Source organism: Psammomys obesus, unplaced genomic scaffold, assembly GCF_907164565.1.
Source record: "Psammomys obesus unplaced genomic scaffold, mPsaObe1.curated_primary_1811, whole genome shotgun sequence".
NCBI classification, from domain to species: Eukaryota; Metazoa; Chordata; class Mammalia; order Rodentia; family Muridae; genus Psammomys; species Psammomys obesus.
The window spans coordinates 1,942,252-1,955,863 of record NW_026592118.1 but is presented as its reverse complement, the minus strand read 5'-3'; the positions used below and the strand labels follow the sequence as shown (position 1 = coordinate 1,955,863).

The following is a 13,612-nucleotide window of genomic DNA, read 5'->3' as shown; positions in this document are numbered from 1 at the left end:
TGATTTTGCAATTTTTCTTTAGTCTTCTCTGTCTTTTGTGTGTGTGTGTGTGTGTTTGTGTGTGTGTGTGTGAATGGAGAGAAGTGGTCTCCCAAAATTAAAGAACACTGATACAGATACTCCAAAGATACAGATACTTAAGTTCCTGATTGTCCATGGTCATACTGACATTTGAAGGCAATTTGCTGAATCTTACTTTTTTCCTTTCCACCCTTGATCTGGGAGACTGCACACAGAGGTTATAATGACAGGGGATTGCAGCTCCTGGAGAAGCCTGTCGGATTATCTCACTTCCAGCGCTCAAGTGTATGTGACCTGAGTCGAATGCACTCTTGGAACTGCAGTTTCCCTGTGTAGAAAAGTGACACAAAGCTAAATTTATCCCCTTGTGATGACTAAATGGCGCAGCGCCTCGGTCCTTTCCCTGACGTAAAGCACTGTGCACAGAGGTGGAGTTATGCTGCATTGTCCTGCCATCTCACTGATTCCCTTGCCGCTTAGCTCTTGAGCCCTAAAGTAGTTGTCATTTCATTTCTCCTTTAACTGAAAGTCCAGGGCTTAAGAGATCCCTGTGAACTTATCAATATGTCATATCAGGAAATATATTAAGTAGTTGTCACTGTAGTTGATTCCGCCAACTGAATTATATGGGCCACTGTGAAAATGCATTATTGGCAGTAATAAAAAATAGAAGAGAAATAATAAGCTACTGATTCATGCAGCAACATGATTGAACTAACGTGTTATTCCGACTGACATAAACAAACGCCATATACTTCATGAATATGCATAGACTAAAATAGAGCTATAAGCAATCTTCAAGATGCTAAAAATTTTTCCTTTTAGTGTTTTGAGATTTCACATAGGTCAGACAACTGGTCAGACCATGTGACTGGACATAAGGGAGCCCAGAGAGTGCTCATGGCAGAAACTACACCTCAACACTGCGTAGCTACACATACATCCTTAAGATGGGTACAAGGAAACTTCTGGGAGAGGAAATGGTCTCTCTTCAAAATGGTGTGAGTTATGCTATTTTGTGGATTTTTTTCAAAGCTTGGAGATACTTAAAATTTGAGCAGTTTACTCTATAACATTTATTTCAATGTAGAATATCATCTGATGCCATTGTTGATATTTTACCCACTCTCATATTGTGTCTTTGAATATGTGCTGGAATGTTTGTAGATGGAAAAATGTGTAAAACTTAAATCTCAGTAAGGAGAGGAACTGACAGTGACAGAGTAGCCACACTGATGACACAAAGTCATGGTTTGAAAAATTGTGGAGGCTGGTGATACTCATGTGGCTGCCATCTTCTCACAACTGTACGTATGTTTGAATATTTTACGTAATAAAATTTCAGAGGAGAGGCAACATCACAATTCACTTTTCCTTTTATAAATAAAGATATTGGTCAAGTACTGAGAACCAGAGAACCAGCTCCCAGGTTCAACTAAACCAGACCTGGCAAGAAATTATCCTAAAGAGACGTTTGTGTCCTTTCGTTTGGCTTCAAACTATTGAAAAATAGAACCCAAGAAATAGAAAGTCCCCCAGGAATTTTCTGGAGGAAGGAAAAGACTGAAGCCACATGGCAATTATAGGGAAAGCATGTCTCCTAGGGAGAAATTTTAGAGTTCAGACAGTTTGTCAAACCACCTTGCAGAAAGGACTGGAGTACTTGACCAGGACCCTTCGTTCTGCATACCTTCTGCTTCTGTTCAACCTAACCTCTAAGCAGGTCCCCGAGGATGAACCTGGGGAGCACTGGGCCTCTTTGTTTCTCTTCTCAGTGTGGCCACATTGAATAACTGTCCTTTCCTGTATTGCATATGTCTTATCTCGTTGGGGATGCCAGGGCTCAGGATCTGACCCTATCTCCTGCAGGAACACCACCCTCTTCCTCTAATTTCAAGCAAATATGGAATGTGCAACTACTGTGTAGCCCAGGCTGGCCTCGAACTCGTGATCCTCCTGCCTCTGCCTCCTTCAGCAAATCCTACCGGTGTGCGCCACCACAACCGGCTACTGCTGTGGTAAGGTTAATTTTTAGAAGAAACCCCAAGAATGCAAGGTGGTGCTTAAGCAATGAATTACTTTTGCCTAGCATTTGCAGTTCTACCTACTGTCTTTCTAAATAACATGTAAAACCAGTTGCTTGCCCAACGTTTCCAAATACTTTTTTAGACTTTAACTTTATTATTTATTATTCAGAATTCAGAAGCCAAATGAGTGTGAAGATCGGAGAAAGCATTTTTTCCTCCCACAACTTTTTTTTTTTTTTAATACAGTAAAAGCATGATTTTGCTTGATTGTGCCCAACACAAGTTCAGAATAGAAAAGAAAGGCTTTTCGCTGGGGGAGGAGCTTAGCTCTCAGATCTGTCAGCTCTAGGACAGAGGTATTCTGCCCACCCCAAAGAAATGGAGATGTGTTAAGCAGCATAGAAATTGTCTTGAAGCCTGTGCATCAGCGTGTGAGCTGGGGCTAGAAGGGTCTGTCCAGCTGGAGTTTCACAGACAGGAGTCGGAAAGGTGAGAGGTGTTCAAGTCTACCTGTCAGTGGGGGTGGAGGAAGAAACTGCCTGTGACGGTCCCAGGGGGTGAATCCCACAGGCGTTCCCTCCAAATCCTGTAACGCGCTTCTCTAGGTAAGCCACATTTCAAGAGCATAAAAGCCCCTAGGCAGCTGGTTTTCGACGGTTGGGGGATATTTATTCCTTGCTTCACAGATGGGGAAAAAAAAAAAAAATCAGCGTCTGGCAGCCGCTGATTGGTGGAAAAGAAAATGGTGATAGTGGAGTGGGAAAGAGGATTTGCTGAGCCGCCTTCTGCCTCCTCGACCTGTAACTCTTCCCTAGTCGGCTTCTCTTCACACCCAGAACCCTTTTAGACTCCTTCGGGGTTAATGCAAATGGAAATTTTAAGCCCCGTGAACAAAAAGCAGCCCAAAGGGTGTGTGCTCCGTCCCCAGGGTCTGGCTCTGCACATCTCAGGCAGTCCGGCCCTCGGTGCCCGCGTCCCGGCTTGTCCAGGAGGAGGGGTGCGGAGAGGAACTGAGAAGGAGGAGGCAGGGAAGGAGGAGGATGGCAGGGGAGATGGCAGCTCAAGTTCAGCCGCGATAAAGTCGGGGGGCACTGAACTCGAGGTGAAGCTCAGGCCATCCTCTCTCCTCTCCTCCCGGAGAGAGTGTTCCTGCTACCAGCAGCCTTCACGTTTCTCCATCCTGTTGCCTCCCAGGAAAGGGGCGAAGGCACGAGGCAGGCGAGGGGCGGGGAGAGGCGCTGACAAATCAGCTGCGGGGGCGAGGTGGGGGGAGCCAGGGAGCCAGAGCGCCCAGCAGCAGACTGCGGGAGACCAGCAGGTGCTCCTCCGCCGAAGCCTTCCTTCCCTCTCCCGTTGAAATTAGACCTGGGGGGCAAAAGGAGGAATCGGAGTTCTGCCTAAGCCGAGGGCGCCGGTAAGTACCTGTAGATCGCAGCGTCTCTGGGGCTCCCGGAGAGGCTTGGCTAAGAGGAGTCCCGACGCGCCTGGAGATCAGCTGTGGCTACCTGAGTGGTGGGGACCCGGCCAGCGTGTGGAAAGTACATCACTTGGCTTTCCTTCCGCTGGAGACGTGCCCTTCTACCCTCCCCAAATCCGAAGGAAAGCCCAGGCTGCTTGTGGTATCTGCTTTTTTGAGCGGAAACGCTAGGGTGTTTGTCTTCGGTGCTGGAAGCTGGGTGTTGGGCGCTGGGTGGAACGTGATCATCCAACTTTCATCCTCCAACCGGGGCGCATTCTAGCTTCTCCTGTAGAGTAAGGAGGGCACATTTGGCCAATGACAATTAAAAGTGCAGCGGACGCAAGGCAACAGGTGCTGAGGGGTTAATGAGCACTGGGTGCAGGGTCCTCTAGAGGATTCCAGCTGAGGACAGTACTCTTGGATTGGGTGGTGCGGAAGTGAAGGCAGCCCAGGTATCCACAGCGCCTGGTCCAGGCAGATAGCAGGCAGAGAGCCGTGGTGTGTGGAAGGTCTTGCTAGATTAGAAAGCCTGGGCTGTGGCAGTTGGCCTGAGGTTCCCTTCCTTTGGAGTGAGCAGTTCCCCTCCCTCCCCTCTCCAAAGACTGACTCCCCTCTGGGTCCTTTTTACCTCTCTCGCAGACTCCAGCTCTGTTCTCCCCACCCACTACATTCCTTGTTTTCCTGATAGGCTTTTTACTTTGAATATGTCCTCTTTGGGGCCTTAGGTACTTGATGGGGTAGAGGGCGTCCCTTTACCTACCCTTTTAACTCCACTTCTTAAATGCTCTAAGAACAGCCATGTGATCCCTCGGGATCCATCCCATCCTTAAGCGGCATGACTTTTTACTAGTTTTGAGTGAAATAGCTCACAAACAAGCACCATGGCCAGTCCAAAAACCAACCAAACAAAAACCAAAGGAAGCAAACAACAACAACAACAACAACAACAAAAAAAAAAAACAACAACAACAAAAAAAAAAACAAAACAAAAAACGAGGGCACGCTTACACAAGGAAGGATTGGGGAAGAGGGACCCCCTGATTTTTCAGTGATTTCTTTCTCAATTTTTTTCTCTTCCCACTCTAGGTGTTTTAATCTTGTTTTCTTTTTTCTAAATGTTCTAATTCGCAATATATTCTGTGTCCTCCAGCGTGGAACAAAATACATCATAAGCCATGGATGTGTTCATGAAAGGACTTTCAAAGGCCAAGGAGGGAGTTGTGGCTGCTGCTGAGAAAACCAGGCAGGGTGTGGCAGAAGCAGCAGGGAAGACAAAAGAGGGAGTCCTCTATGTAGGTAGGTAGTGACACTGTGACGGATGAGTTGGCATGGCTGCCGTGTGGCTTCTGATGAACGCACACCACTGCTTCCCAGGAGAGTGACAGGCATGTGGGGGTGAGAGGATGTGAACCTGGGAGAATGCTTTCTTTCCCTAGAATTTTAACTTTGTTATTTACTTAGGGTTTTATCTCAGTTTTCAACGTTACTGTGTGTGGTTACATTGAATTTTTAAAAATTGGCAATCTAGGGAAAATAGCCAAGAATATTCCTCTGAATCAAACCCATTTCTGGCAGCAAGCATGGCGGCACATGCCTGTAACCCCAGCTTTGGGGAAGTGGGTGACCAGAGATCAGGAGTTGGATGTCATCTCCAGCTACACAGTGCATTTGAGGTGTGTCTGGGCTACGTGAGACTCCACAACAAAACAAAAGAAAATAAAATGAGCCTCAAGTACTCATGGGACATTGACTTGTTTCATCATCACTATAGATAATACTTGTTAATTTTTAAAACAAGACTTTTGCATGATTTCAGTTAATATCTGGGAAAACACATGTACTTTGGCCTCCAAATAGAAAAAAAAAAAAAGCAAGTTTTCTTTAGTGGTTCTCCCTTTGAGGATTACTTGGTTAGTGTGTTCACAGGGGCTCAAGGAACATCAGAAGTGTTTGTGCAGACAGATACTTAGTTTCTTTTTGCGTAAGTGTATTCCTTGAGATAGAGGTCAACACCCCCTTTCCTGTGTTTTTCCCTGTGTTAAACTGGATGTAATGTTACGAATCCTTCCAATACTTTGATAGAAGGAATAGACACATATGTGCATACACCCATCCCCAGCAGAGACACAGGTGTGCATGGGAACAGAGAGACATAGCTCACCTGCCTCTCTGCTTCTGTGAGCATTTCCACCTACTTAGGAGGGCATCTACCTTGATAGAAGGCCCAGGATAAATGCTCAGATGGAAAAGGAGCAGAGCAGGTGGCAGAGGTGACAGAGTTGCTACACAGGGAAATATCAAGAGAGGGATCAGTGGAAAAAAATCTACACATGCTGATCAGTGGAAAAAATTTACACCTGCAAATATTTTCGTGACTGTTTCTTCTCATCAAGGTTTCTAGATCATCTTTGCTCATTCTTCCTAGATTATTTTTACATTTACTTAATTATCTCTTTTTCTACCTCAAAACATTCGTTCAGAAAGTCTTGATTATTGTAAGAGAAAGGTGTCAGTGAACTGTGAAGTATAATGTTTTAGATAGAATTCAGAATATAAATGAATTATTGGTAGATTTGGGGGCACCTCAATTCTTCCACATTCTGCAATTACAGGCTTGTAACTATTTTTTTAATTCAGTTGCTTAATAAATATATCTTTCTTATTTTTAGATCACTAATTTTAAGTAACTCTACAAGTTATTTAATATTAATTTAGTACATTAATCTTTCTGGATAATAAACAGATTTTATCAAGTAGAACACTTGGTTGTTTTTATTGTCAAATGTGAGTTTTCATAAATAAAATATTTTTGAACTATTAGTTTTGTTCTTTGCTGTGAGGCAATTATACAAAAAGTGTACTTTTAAATATGTCTAATGTTATTAAAATTATCAATGTCTGTTATATTTAACACATGTATAATTAATCAATTGCTGATTATGTTCTGGAGTGTAATTTAAAAGCTGAACACATGCATAGAATTTAGGATGAAAAGTAATATGTGAAGATAAGAATATAGTTAAGATTTTTGTCAGCTTCTGCTAATGTTCAAACATACTTTAATCAACTCTGTCGTTGAAGTGTGAAAGAAACCATAGGCAGTAGTAACCAGTATGACTCTGCTTCAGTCTTTATTTATCAACACAACAGGCTGGAACTGACTCAGAGGCTATAGAAAAGTGAAAGGAATGTGGGCTATCAACTTAATGTCATACAAATATAAATTTAATCCAAACCATGTCACTTTTACCTTTAGGATCTCCAAGAGGTTATTTAATGTCTCTGAGCCTCCTTCCCTTCTTAACATAGTTCATAAAAATGCAATTACTTTCCAAAGGTTTTGTGGAAAGTCAGTAACTGAGTGCACTTTCATATTTAGGAACCTTGATTATTGTCAGATAAGCTGTTCATCTCATCAGGTATTTTGCCACATGATTTCTTATTTTTTATTCCCTGTATGACACTATTATTAACCTGAAGGATTGGAAGTGATCTGGCACTGTAGCCGGCCCGATAGCTCATGACCCAGTTCTTGTCTGCACACCTGCAGCACTGGGTTCACTCTCTGTACCATAGAAACAAAAGATGAAAAGTAAAAGGTTGGAAACAGTCAAATAAGACTTCTACATTTCACTTATTGCTGAAGAGGCTTGTCAGAAGCCTCATCTCCTTCCTTTATATGCTTTGGATAACTGCCTTTTAAGTAATTGAAGAACTTCCAGAGGAATCAGTGTTTCAATTCACATATTTCAGTTCATAAAGAACTCAATGGCACTATATGTAATCTCCCAATGGCGTTGTATATAATCATAAACTTTGTTAAAGTAAAAAAAAAAAACGCTGTATATAATGTTAGTTTTCTAGTATTAAGTTGAAGAAAATCACCTTCAGCTTCATTTCATTGCTTGTGAGCAGCAGTGGACATACACTGGACTCTTATGTCTCGCACCTGAGACTTAATGGTCAACATATAAAACAGTGATGCATCTGGGGTTCCCACAGCTCCCTCTATTCTGTATCCTTGCAATATCCCCAAAAACAAGACATGGTGAGGGCAGGCACCTCAGCTCACAGAAGCTGCCATCTATGTTGCCCCAAGCTTCCATAGCTTGCTTCCTATGTGACACCCAGCACCTGCTTTTTAGCTGTATATTATCACTTAGAGATCACCTGTAACCTGAAGGTAAATTATCACTTCTAACTTAACTGATGATTATAATGACAAAGATCAGGAATTGGTTTGAGATACAGCGCCTTCATCAAGACTATCATTTGTTTTCCATTAAACAGCCATTCCATGAGTTTGCTAAATATCAAAAATCTCAGGTACTGCTAAGGGAGAGAAGACAGATCAGGCACCAGCCAATGAGCATTTCTTTCCATTACTCATGATCTTAAAAGTTGTAGGGAGGTGAAGAAGGTACAGAAGCGAAGCATTCTCTTAGGCAGGCTGCTCTACTGCTTGTGAGGTATATTTAAATTCCAGCTTAGACTTTAACAGTACCTGTCCCAAACAACATAATTTAAACATCTGTTACTGCAGTGCATAAATTAAGACTGATTATACAAGTTATAAACTTTACTGCTACGTCTTCACCCTCAAAATCATCACACAAATAACCAAGCCCATTATAATTGGTGACTAAATTAAATCACTTCTTTCAGAAATTTGTCAGTGAGTTGCCATTTTCCATCTGTCACATAATTCTCACAAATAGCAACACCTGTGGGTGTGTTGTATCTTGTCTCCTGGTGATGAATCCACATGATAGTTTATAGAAATGCATCCCAACAAGAAAAAAAAAAAAAAACAAAACTGACCAGCTGAGGTGAAGGCACTTCAAGGCAGTAAAATGACAAATTCCGGGAGTAATTGCCTTATAGAAGAAACAGTTGTCTATTCAGATTGTAGAAATGTACAACTGAATTTGAAATAATTTTGGAATTAGCAATTACCTCATATGCTGGTTAATGTCTGTCAACTTGACATAAGGTAGAGAGCAGATGTGGTCTCTCTCTACTGTAGTCCTAGAAAGTACACATTCAGCTAACGGTCTGGAGGTGAATATGTAAGCATACACTGAAGATGTGAAGTCATTGTCTCAGAGGAGGTCATATCATCTCAACACTGTGTTAAAGGAACTATCAGGGACAGATCATGACGTGCAGAATTGTGATCTGAGTGAGAACACCACTTAGCGGCTCAGCCGCTTGCTGTCAGTGGGCAGACCTGTTTAGGAAAAATTATGAGGTGTGGCCTTGTTGGAGGAAGTGTGTCACAGGGGCAGGCAGTGAAGCTCAAAAGCCACTTAACAGTCCAGTGTGCTCTTGGTCTCCTGCTTTTGGATCACAATGCAAGCTTTCAGTCATTCCTGATGTCCTCCTCTCTCTCTACCACTGTGGAGTCGAACTGACACAATTTTGTAGGACATGGAAAAGATGCATCCCTTAAGGCATATGCAGTGAGAAAATGGCAAGCATACATTCTCAATACATTGTTTTTGCAAAAAAAATAAAAATATATGCAAAATGTAAGATAATTATTAGTTTTATTATTTCCCAGTATAAATAGTATAAATGTATAAATAGTATAAATGACTAAGAATGTTTAATAATTTGAGTAATAGCCCTGAGCCTTCTCTCCTGGTTATACAGTTTCTCCATTCATTATTAGATGATATACACTGCACGCTCAGCTTCTCACAGCTCTAGAGTACCTTGCAAAATAAGCAGTGCCAGAGAAATACACGCAGACAGCACACATGAAAAAGACTAGAGCATGTCCATTTATGCTAACAAGTATGCCTTTCACTCTGTGGTGCTTCTTGTTTGTTGATCTTTCTTATGCAGCTTCAGCTTTTCCTTAATAATTAGTGTGTATGTCTGTGCATGTGTGTGTGTGTGTGTGTGTGTGTGTGTGTGTCTATCCACATGTGTGCATATGTATGTGTGTATGTGTAAGGACTAGAGCATCACCAAATCTGTATCACACATTAAACAGCTATGAGGGCTTTACTTGATTAGTTTCCTTTGATCCTTTTGCTAAGGTAATGATGTAGACTTGGTTATTCTTTAGTGAAGTGAAGATTTAAACCTGGACTCTGAGCGTGGGAGGAGTCCTTATTTTCAAAGTGAATGTTTCTACATATGCTTTTTTTTTAAAGTAGAGAGTTGAATCGATTCCTTTCTAAAGGATAACTTTATATATGACATATACAGATTTCACTTATATGTTTATATATGTTCAAAATATTTGCAAATGCTTTGACATACTCTGTACATCTACCTAGGTCATCTTACTGATCACATGGTTTAGACTATAGAAATGCACATCTCAATTTTAAACAATTTTGGAATTAGAAATTACCTCATGTGCTTGCTAGTGTTTCTTAACTTGACAGGAAGTACAGTTACCTGGGAAGAGGAGATATTACTTGAATAATTGCCTCCATCAGATTGACCTGTAGGAATGTCAGTGATGGTTTTTAATTGATTGCTAATTGATGGACTCAGCCCATTGTGGCTGGCACCACCCCTGGGCAGGTGGTTTGGGTGCTATAAGAAAGCAGGCTGAGCGAGCCATGGAGAGCAAGCCAGTGGGGAGTGTTCCCTTGTGGCTTCTGCATCAGCTCTGGCCTCCAGGCTCTGGCCATGCGTAAGTGTCTGCTTTGGCTTCCCTAGATGATGCCCTGCCATACTTCAAGCTGAAATAAACCCACATATTGCATTTGGTCATGCTGTTTCTCAGAAAACGGAAGAAATTGGTTCATGAATAAATTATGTACAGGGAATTATTGCATATGTTGATATCTGTGCTTTATATTTATTGAGCACTTGGTCCCTAGTAAACTATGTATATGATATGATATGACTTTTGTTCTATTTTTTCTACTTACTCTTTGTACATTTAGCAAGAGGTTTTTTTTTCATTTGTTTGTTCTAATAGTGCATTTAAAAAGTAAAGATTGTTAAGTTCTTTCCATACACAGATCTACGTCTTTTTCAGTTTGTATGTCCTCATTTTTTCTTTACACTTTACAATCTCCTGTGTCTAGATAGGACTATTTTAGTTAATGTTCCTCTCTCACTCTCTTTATTCCTTTCTTCTTTGTTTTCTTGGTAATAATGGGATCAAATCCAGGTCTTTGCACATATGAAACATTACTGTACTAATATCTATGTCTTTAGCCCTATAGAAAATAGCTTTCACTTAAAATTTGTATTATTTATATGTATATATATATATATATATACATATATATCGTATATGTGTGTGTAAATTGTGGATATTAATTGTACAAAGTGAGAGAATCATTATGATCCTTCCACATATGAATTTAATATACAAGAGTTATATCCACCCTTTTATTACTCAGTGTTGTATTGTTTGCAGAGATGATCGTTTTCATATTTCTTTGTTATTAGTGCTTTTTATCTTTATTGTGTACACTCACTGTTCATGGTACTATATTTTAGGAACATCTTTATGTAAGTATGTACAACATGGTCTTTCAAAGTGTATGTATGGGCTTTGATCATAATCTCAGCTTTATTATTCTATTTTCCCCTGCCAACCTCTCGACATCTTCAGCAGTGACCTGTTACTTTTGTGCCCCTTTGTTATCACTCTATATTGCATATATGGGTGAGAAAAATGATGCCCTGTTTATCTTTGTGAGCTGACTCATTTCACTTAACATGATGATTCATCCATTTTCCTACACAAATCATTATTTCATTCTTCTTAATTATCGAGTAAAGCTCAATTGTGAAATTCAGTGCATGAAGAATTCTCAAAAACTTATAAAAAGAATTTCTAGAGATATCACTTCTGCAAAAACACCAGATTCAGCATACAAAAATGATATGCTGCATACACATGTATATTTGACTACTCAACCATAGCCCATTTGGGTTAGGACCAGGTTCTCACTAACACAGGAGTGGAAGAGGAGTCTCTGGTATATATAAAAAACCCAGTTTTTCAGATGAACCTCAGCTCTCAATAAAACATTTAATTTGAAAGTTGTGAATTCTGCTGAAAAATTCAGAATTACAGAGATTATGATTAAAATGATTTACAAACTTACTTTTAATAATCTGTGCAAAAATTATTTATTTGTTTACTATTGGCCAAGGCATAGGTAAAATTAGTATCTTACGTACAAACCCAGTTTGAAAGTGTTATATTTAAGTATCAAGCAAGGGTTAGATGAAAAGTCATTATGTTTTGTAAAAAACTTTTTATTTCTTTTCTTAAGTTAATTTTACATTTTTCTGATACAGGAAGGCCTCAAACTTTTACCTATCAATGAGCCTCCTTGTGATGTTTCCATACATGTTTACATTGTGTGGTCAGATTCCGCACAAGTTCCTTGTAGCTTTTTGAGCTACAAGTGTCCAGTTGCTGCCTATGATCACCCCCTGGAACAGCATAGTCACTGCATACTGATGACCAAGGCAACTTGCTGCCTGCTAATTACTCACCTGATTCAACCTGGCAAGGCCTCTGTGAGCTTTCCTTCGCTCTCCATTCGCATGATTTCTGTGTGCCTTTGCTGTTGTTTTTCTGCTGAGGTTACCTTTGTTCATAAACTTCTGGATATCAAGAATTTTTAATTGGCTGCTGGAAATTCACGGACAGCTTGAGACTTATATATTCAATTTCTTTGGTTTATTTTTAGGTTCTAAAACGAAGGAGGGAGTGGTTCAGGGAGTGACAACAGGTAAGCTCTGTTGCCTTTTGTCTAGGGCGATATTCTAAAGGCCTTCCAGGCCAGCTGCACCTGAGGCTTATGGTTCAACGTGCAGCTCTGAAAACCACTGTCTATAGGGGAACACTGGTCAGTTTATTTTTATGAATCTATTTTTAAATTTTACTTTGGTTTCTCGAGACAGTCTTTCTGCACAGGCTGGAATGGCGTCTGGTCTGCTTCCGCATTCTAAATGCTGGGATTACAGACATGTGCCAATGTACCTTGCATACTGGCTTTATTTAAATCTTATTGTTTATGAAGTATTTTAAGATAGTCAAATATGGATTAAAGATTTATAGCCCAAATTGTCTAATGGCCAAGAATGATGGCTTTAAATTTGTCAACCATATTTAATCCTAATGGTTTGGTATGTGGGTATCTACATAAAAACAAACAAACACCTAAATACATGTAATGCAATGATTGTATTCTTTCTTCAAATATTTGATGTAAAATGTTTGTAGTATTTAGTATATGGTTTTTAGTATTTAGTATATGTAGTATTTAGTATATATAAATTATATGGTCTTGAACATTTCCTCTGTGATTAAGGGTCCTTTAAAATATCTTTAGGAATATGTTATTATTTTTATAAAAACTATATATGTATATATATATTATTTATGTCACTTGGAATAATTTTAAGAATTTCAATAAGCCAAAAATAAAACATATTAAAGAGCCAAAATGACAAAGATGATGTAGTGATGGTAGGAAGGAAAATGAATAGTAGAGTGATAAAACTAAGAAAATAAAAAAAGAAAAATAAATATAATCAATTTGCCATAGCTTGGCTGTAGCCAAACTTCCTACTGTGCTTTCACTCTGCATTGGGCTTCCTGCAGTGAAAAGAGACCTATCAGGAATGTAACTGACAAGATCAGGAAGCCTTTGCATTATAACAATATAGCAAGCGCCTATTAACAGTATGTGAAATAGAAACAGGGAAAATGTTGCTCTTAATTCAGTATGGGAAATCTGCAAATGCCAGAGTTGTGCCTTAATTCGGACTTTTGTTTATTTTTTAATGCTGTTTGATTTTCTGCTAGAGTCCTGTTCTAGAAGTATGCACAACGAGAGAGTAAACAGATTGTCTGGTTTCCAGAGGCTAAAACATAAGCATGACTGTAATAAGATACAGAGTCAGACAGGTAAAGAGTGTTAGGAAGAGTCCCACCCTCGAGTAATGGTGTTCCAGCTTTGATGGCTGAGAGAGAAGCCATGTTATTTGCAACACAGGTAGCAAGTGGTGAGATTCAGAGTCTGCTGTGCTGACTGGCTGCAGGGCTCTCTATTGACAAGTTTGGACATGTTTAGTGTCCTCCAGAACAACGGTATGTGAAACATGA

General features: G+C 40.1%; 1 protein-coding gene across 2 annotated transcripts in view; it reads left to right on the top strand.

The window, feature by feature from the left end:
- The first annotated feature begins 2,418 nt into the window (after nucleotides 1-2,418).
- Snca (synuclein alpha) overlaps nucleotides 2,419-13,612 on the top strand; it is a 100,670-nt gene continuing 89,476 nt past the window's right edge. Inside the window, exons 1-3 of one of the 2 annotated variants that reach the window (XM_055612794.1) lie at nucleotides 2,419-2,537; nucleotides 4,658-4,803; nucleotides 12,192-12,233. In XM_055612794.1, coding sequence (XP_055468769.1) covers nucleotides 4,683-4,803; nucleotides 12,192-12,233 — 163 coding nt within the window. In that variant the 5' untranslated portion in view covers nucleotides 2,419-2,537; nucleotides 4,658-4,682. Of the gene's footprint in view, nucleotides 2,538-3,292; nucleotides 3,463-4,657; nucleotides 4,804-12,191; nucleotides 12,234-13,612 lie in introns of those variants that run through there. The other variant, XM_055612793.1, reaches the window with a different exon arrangement.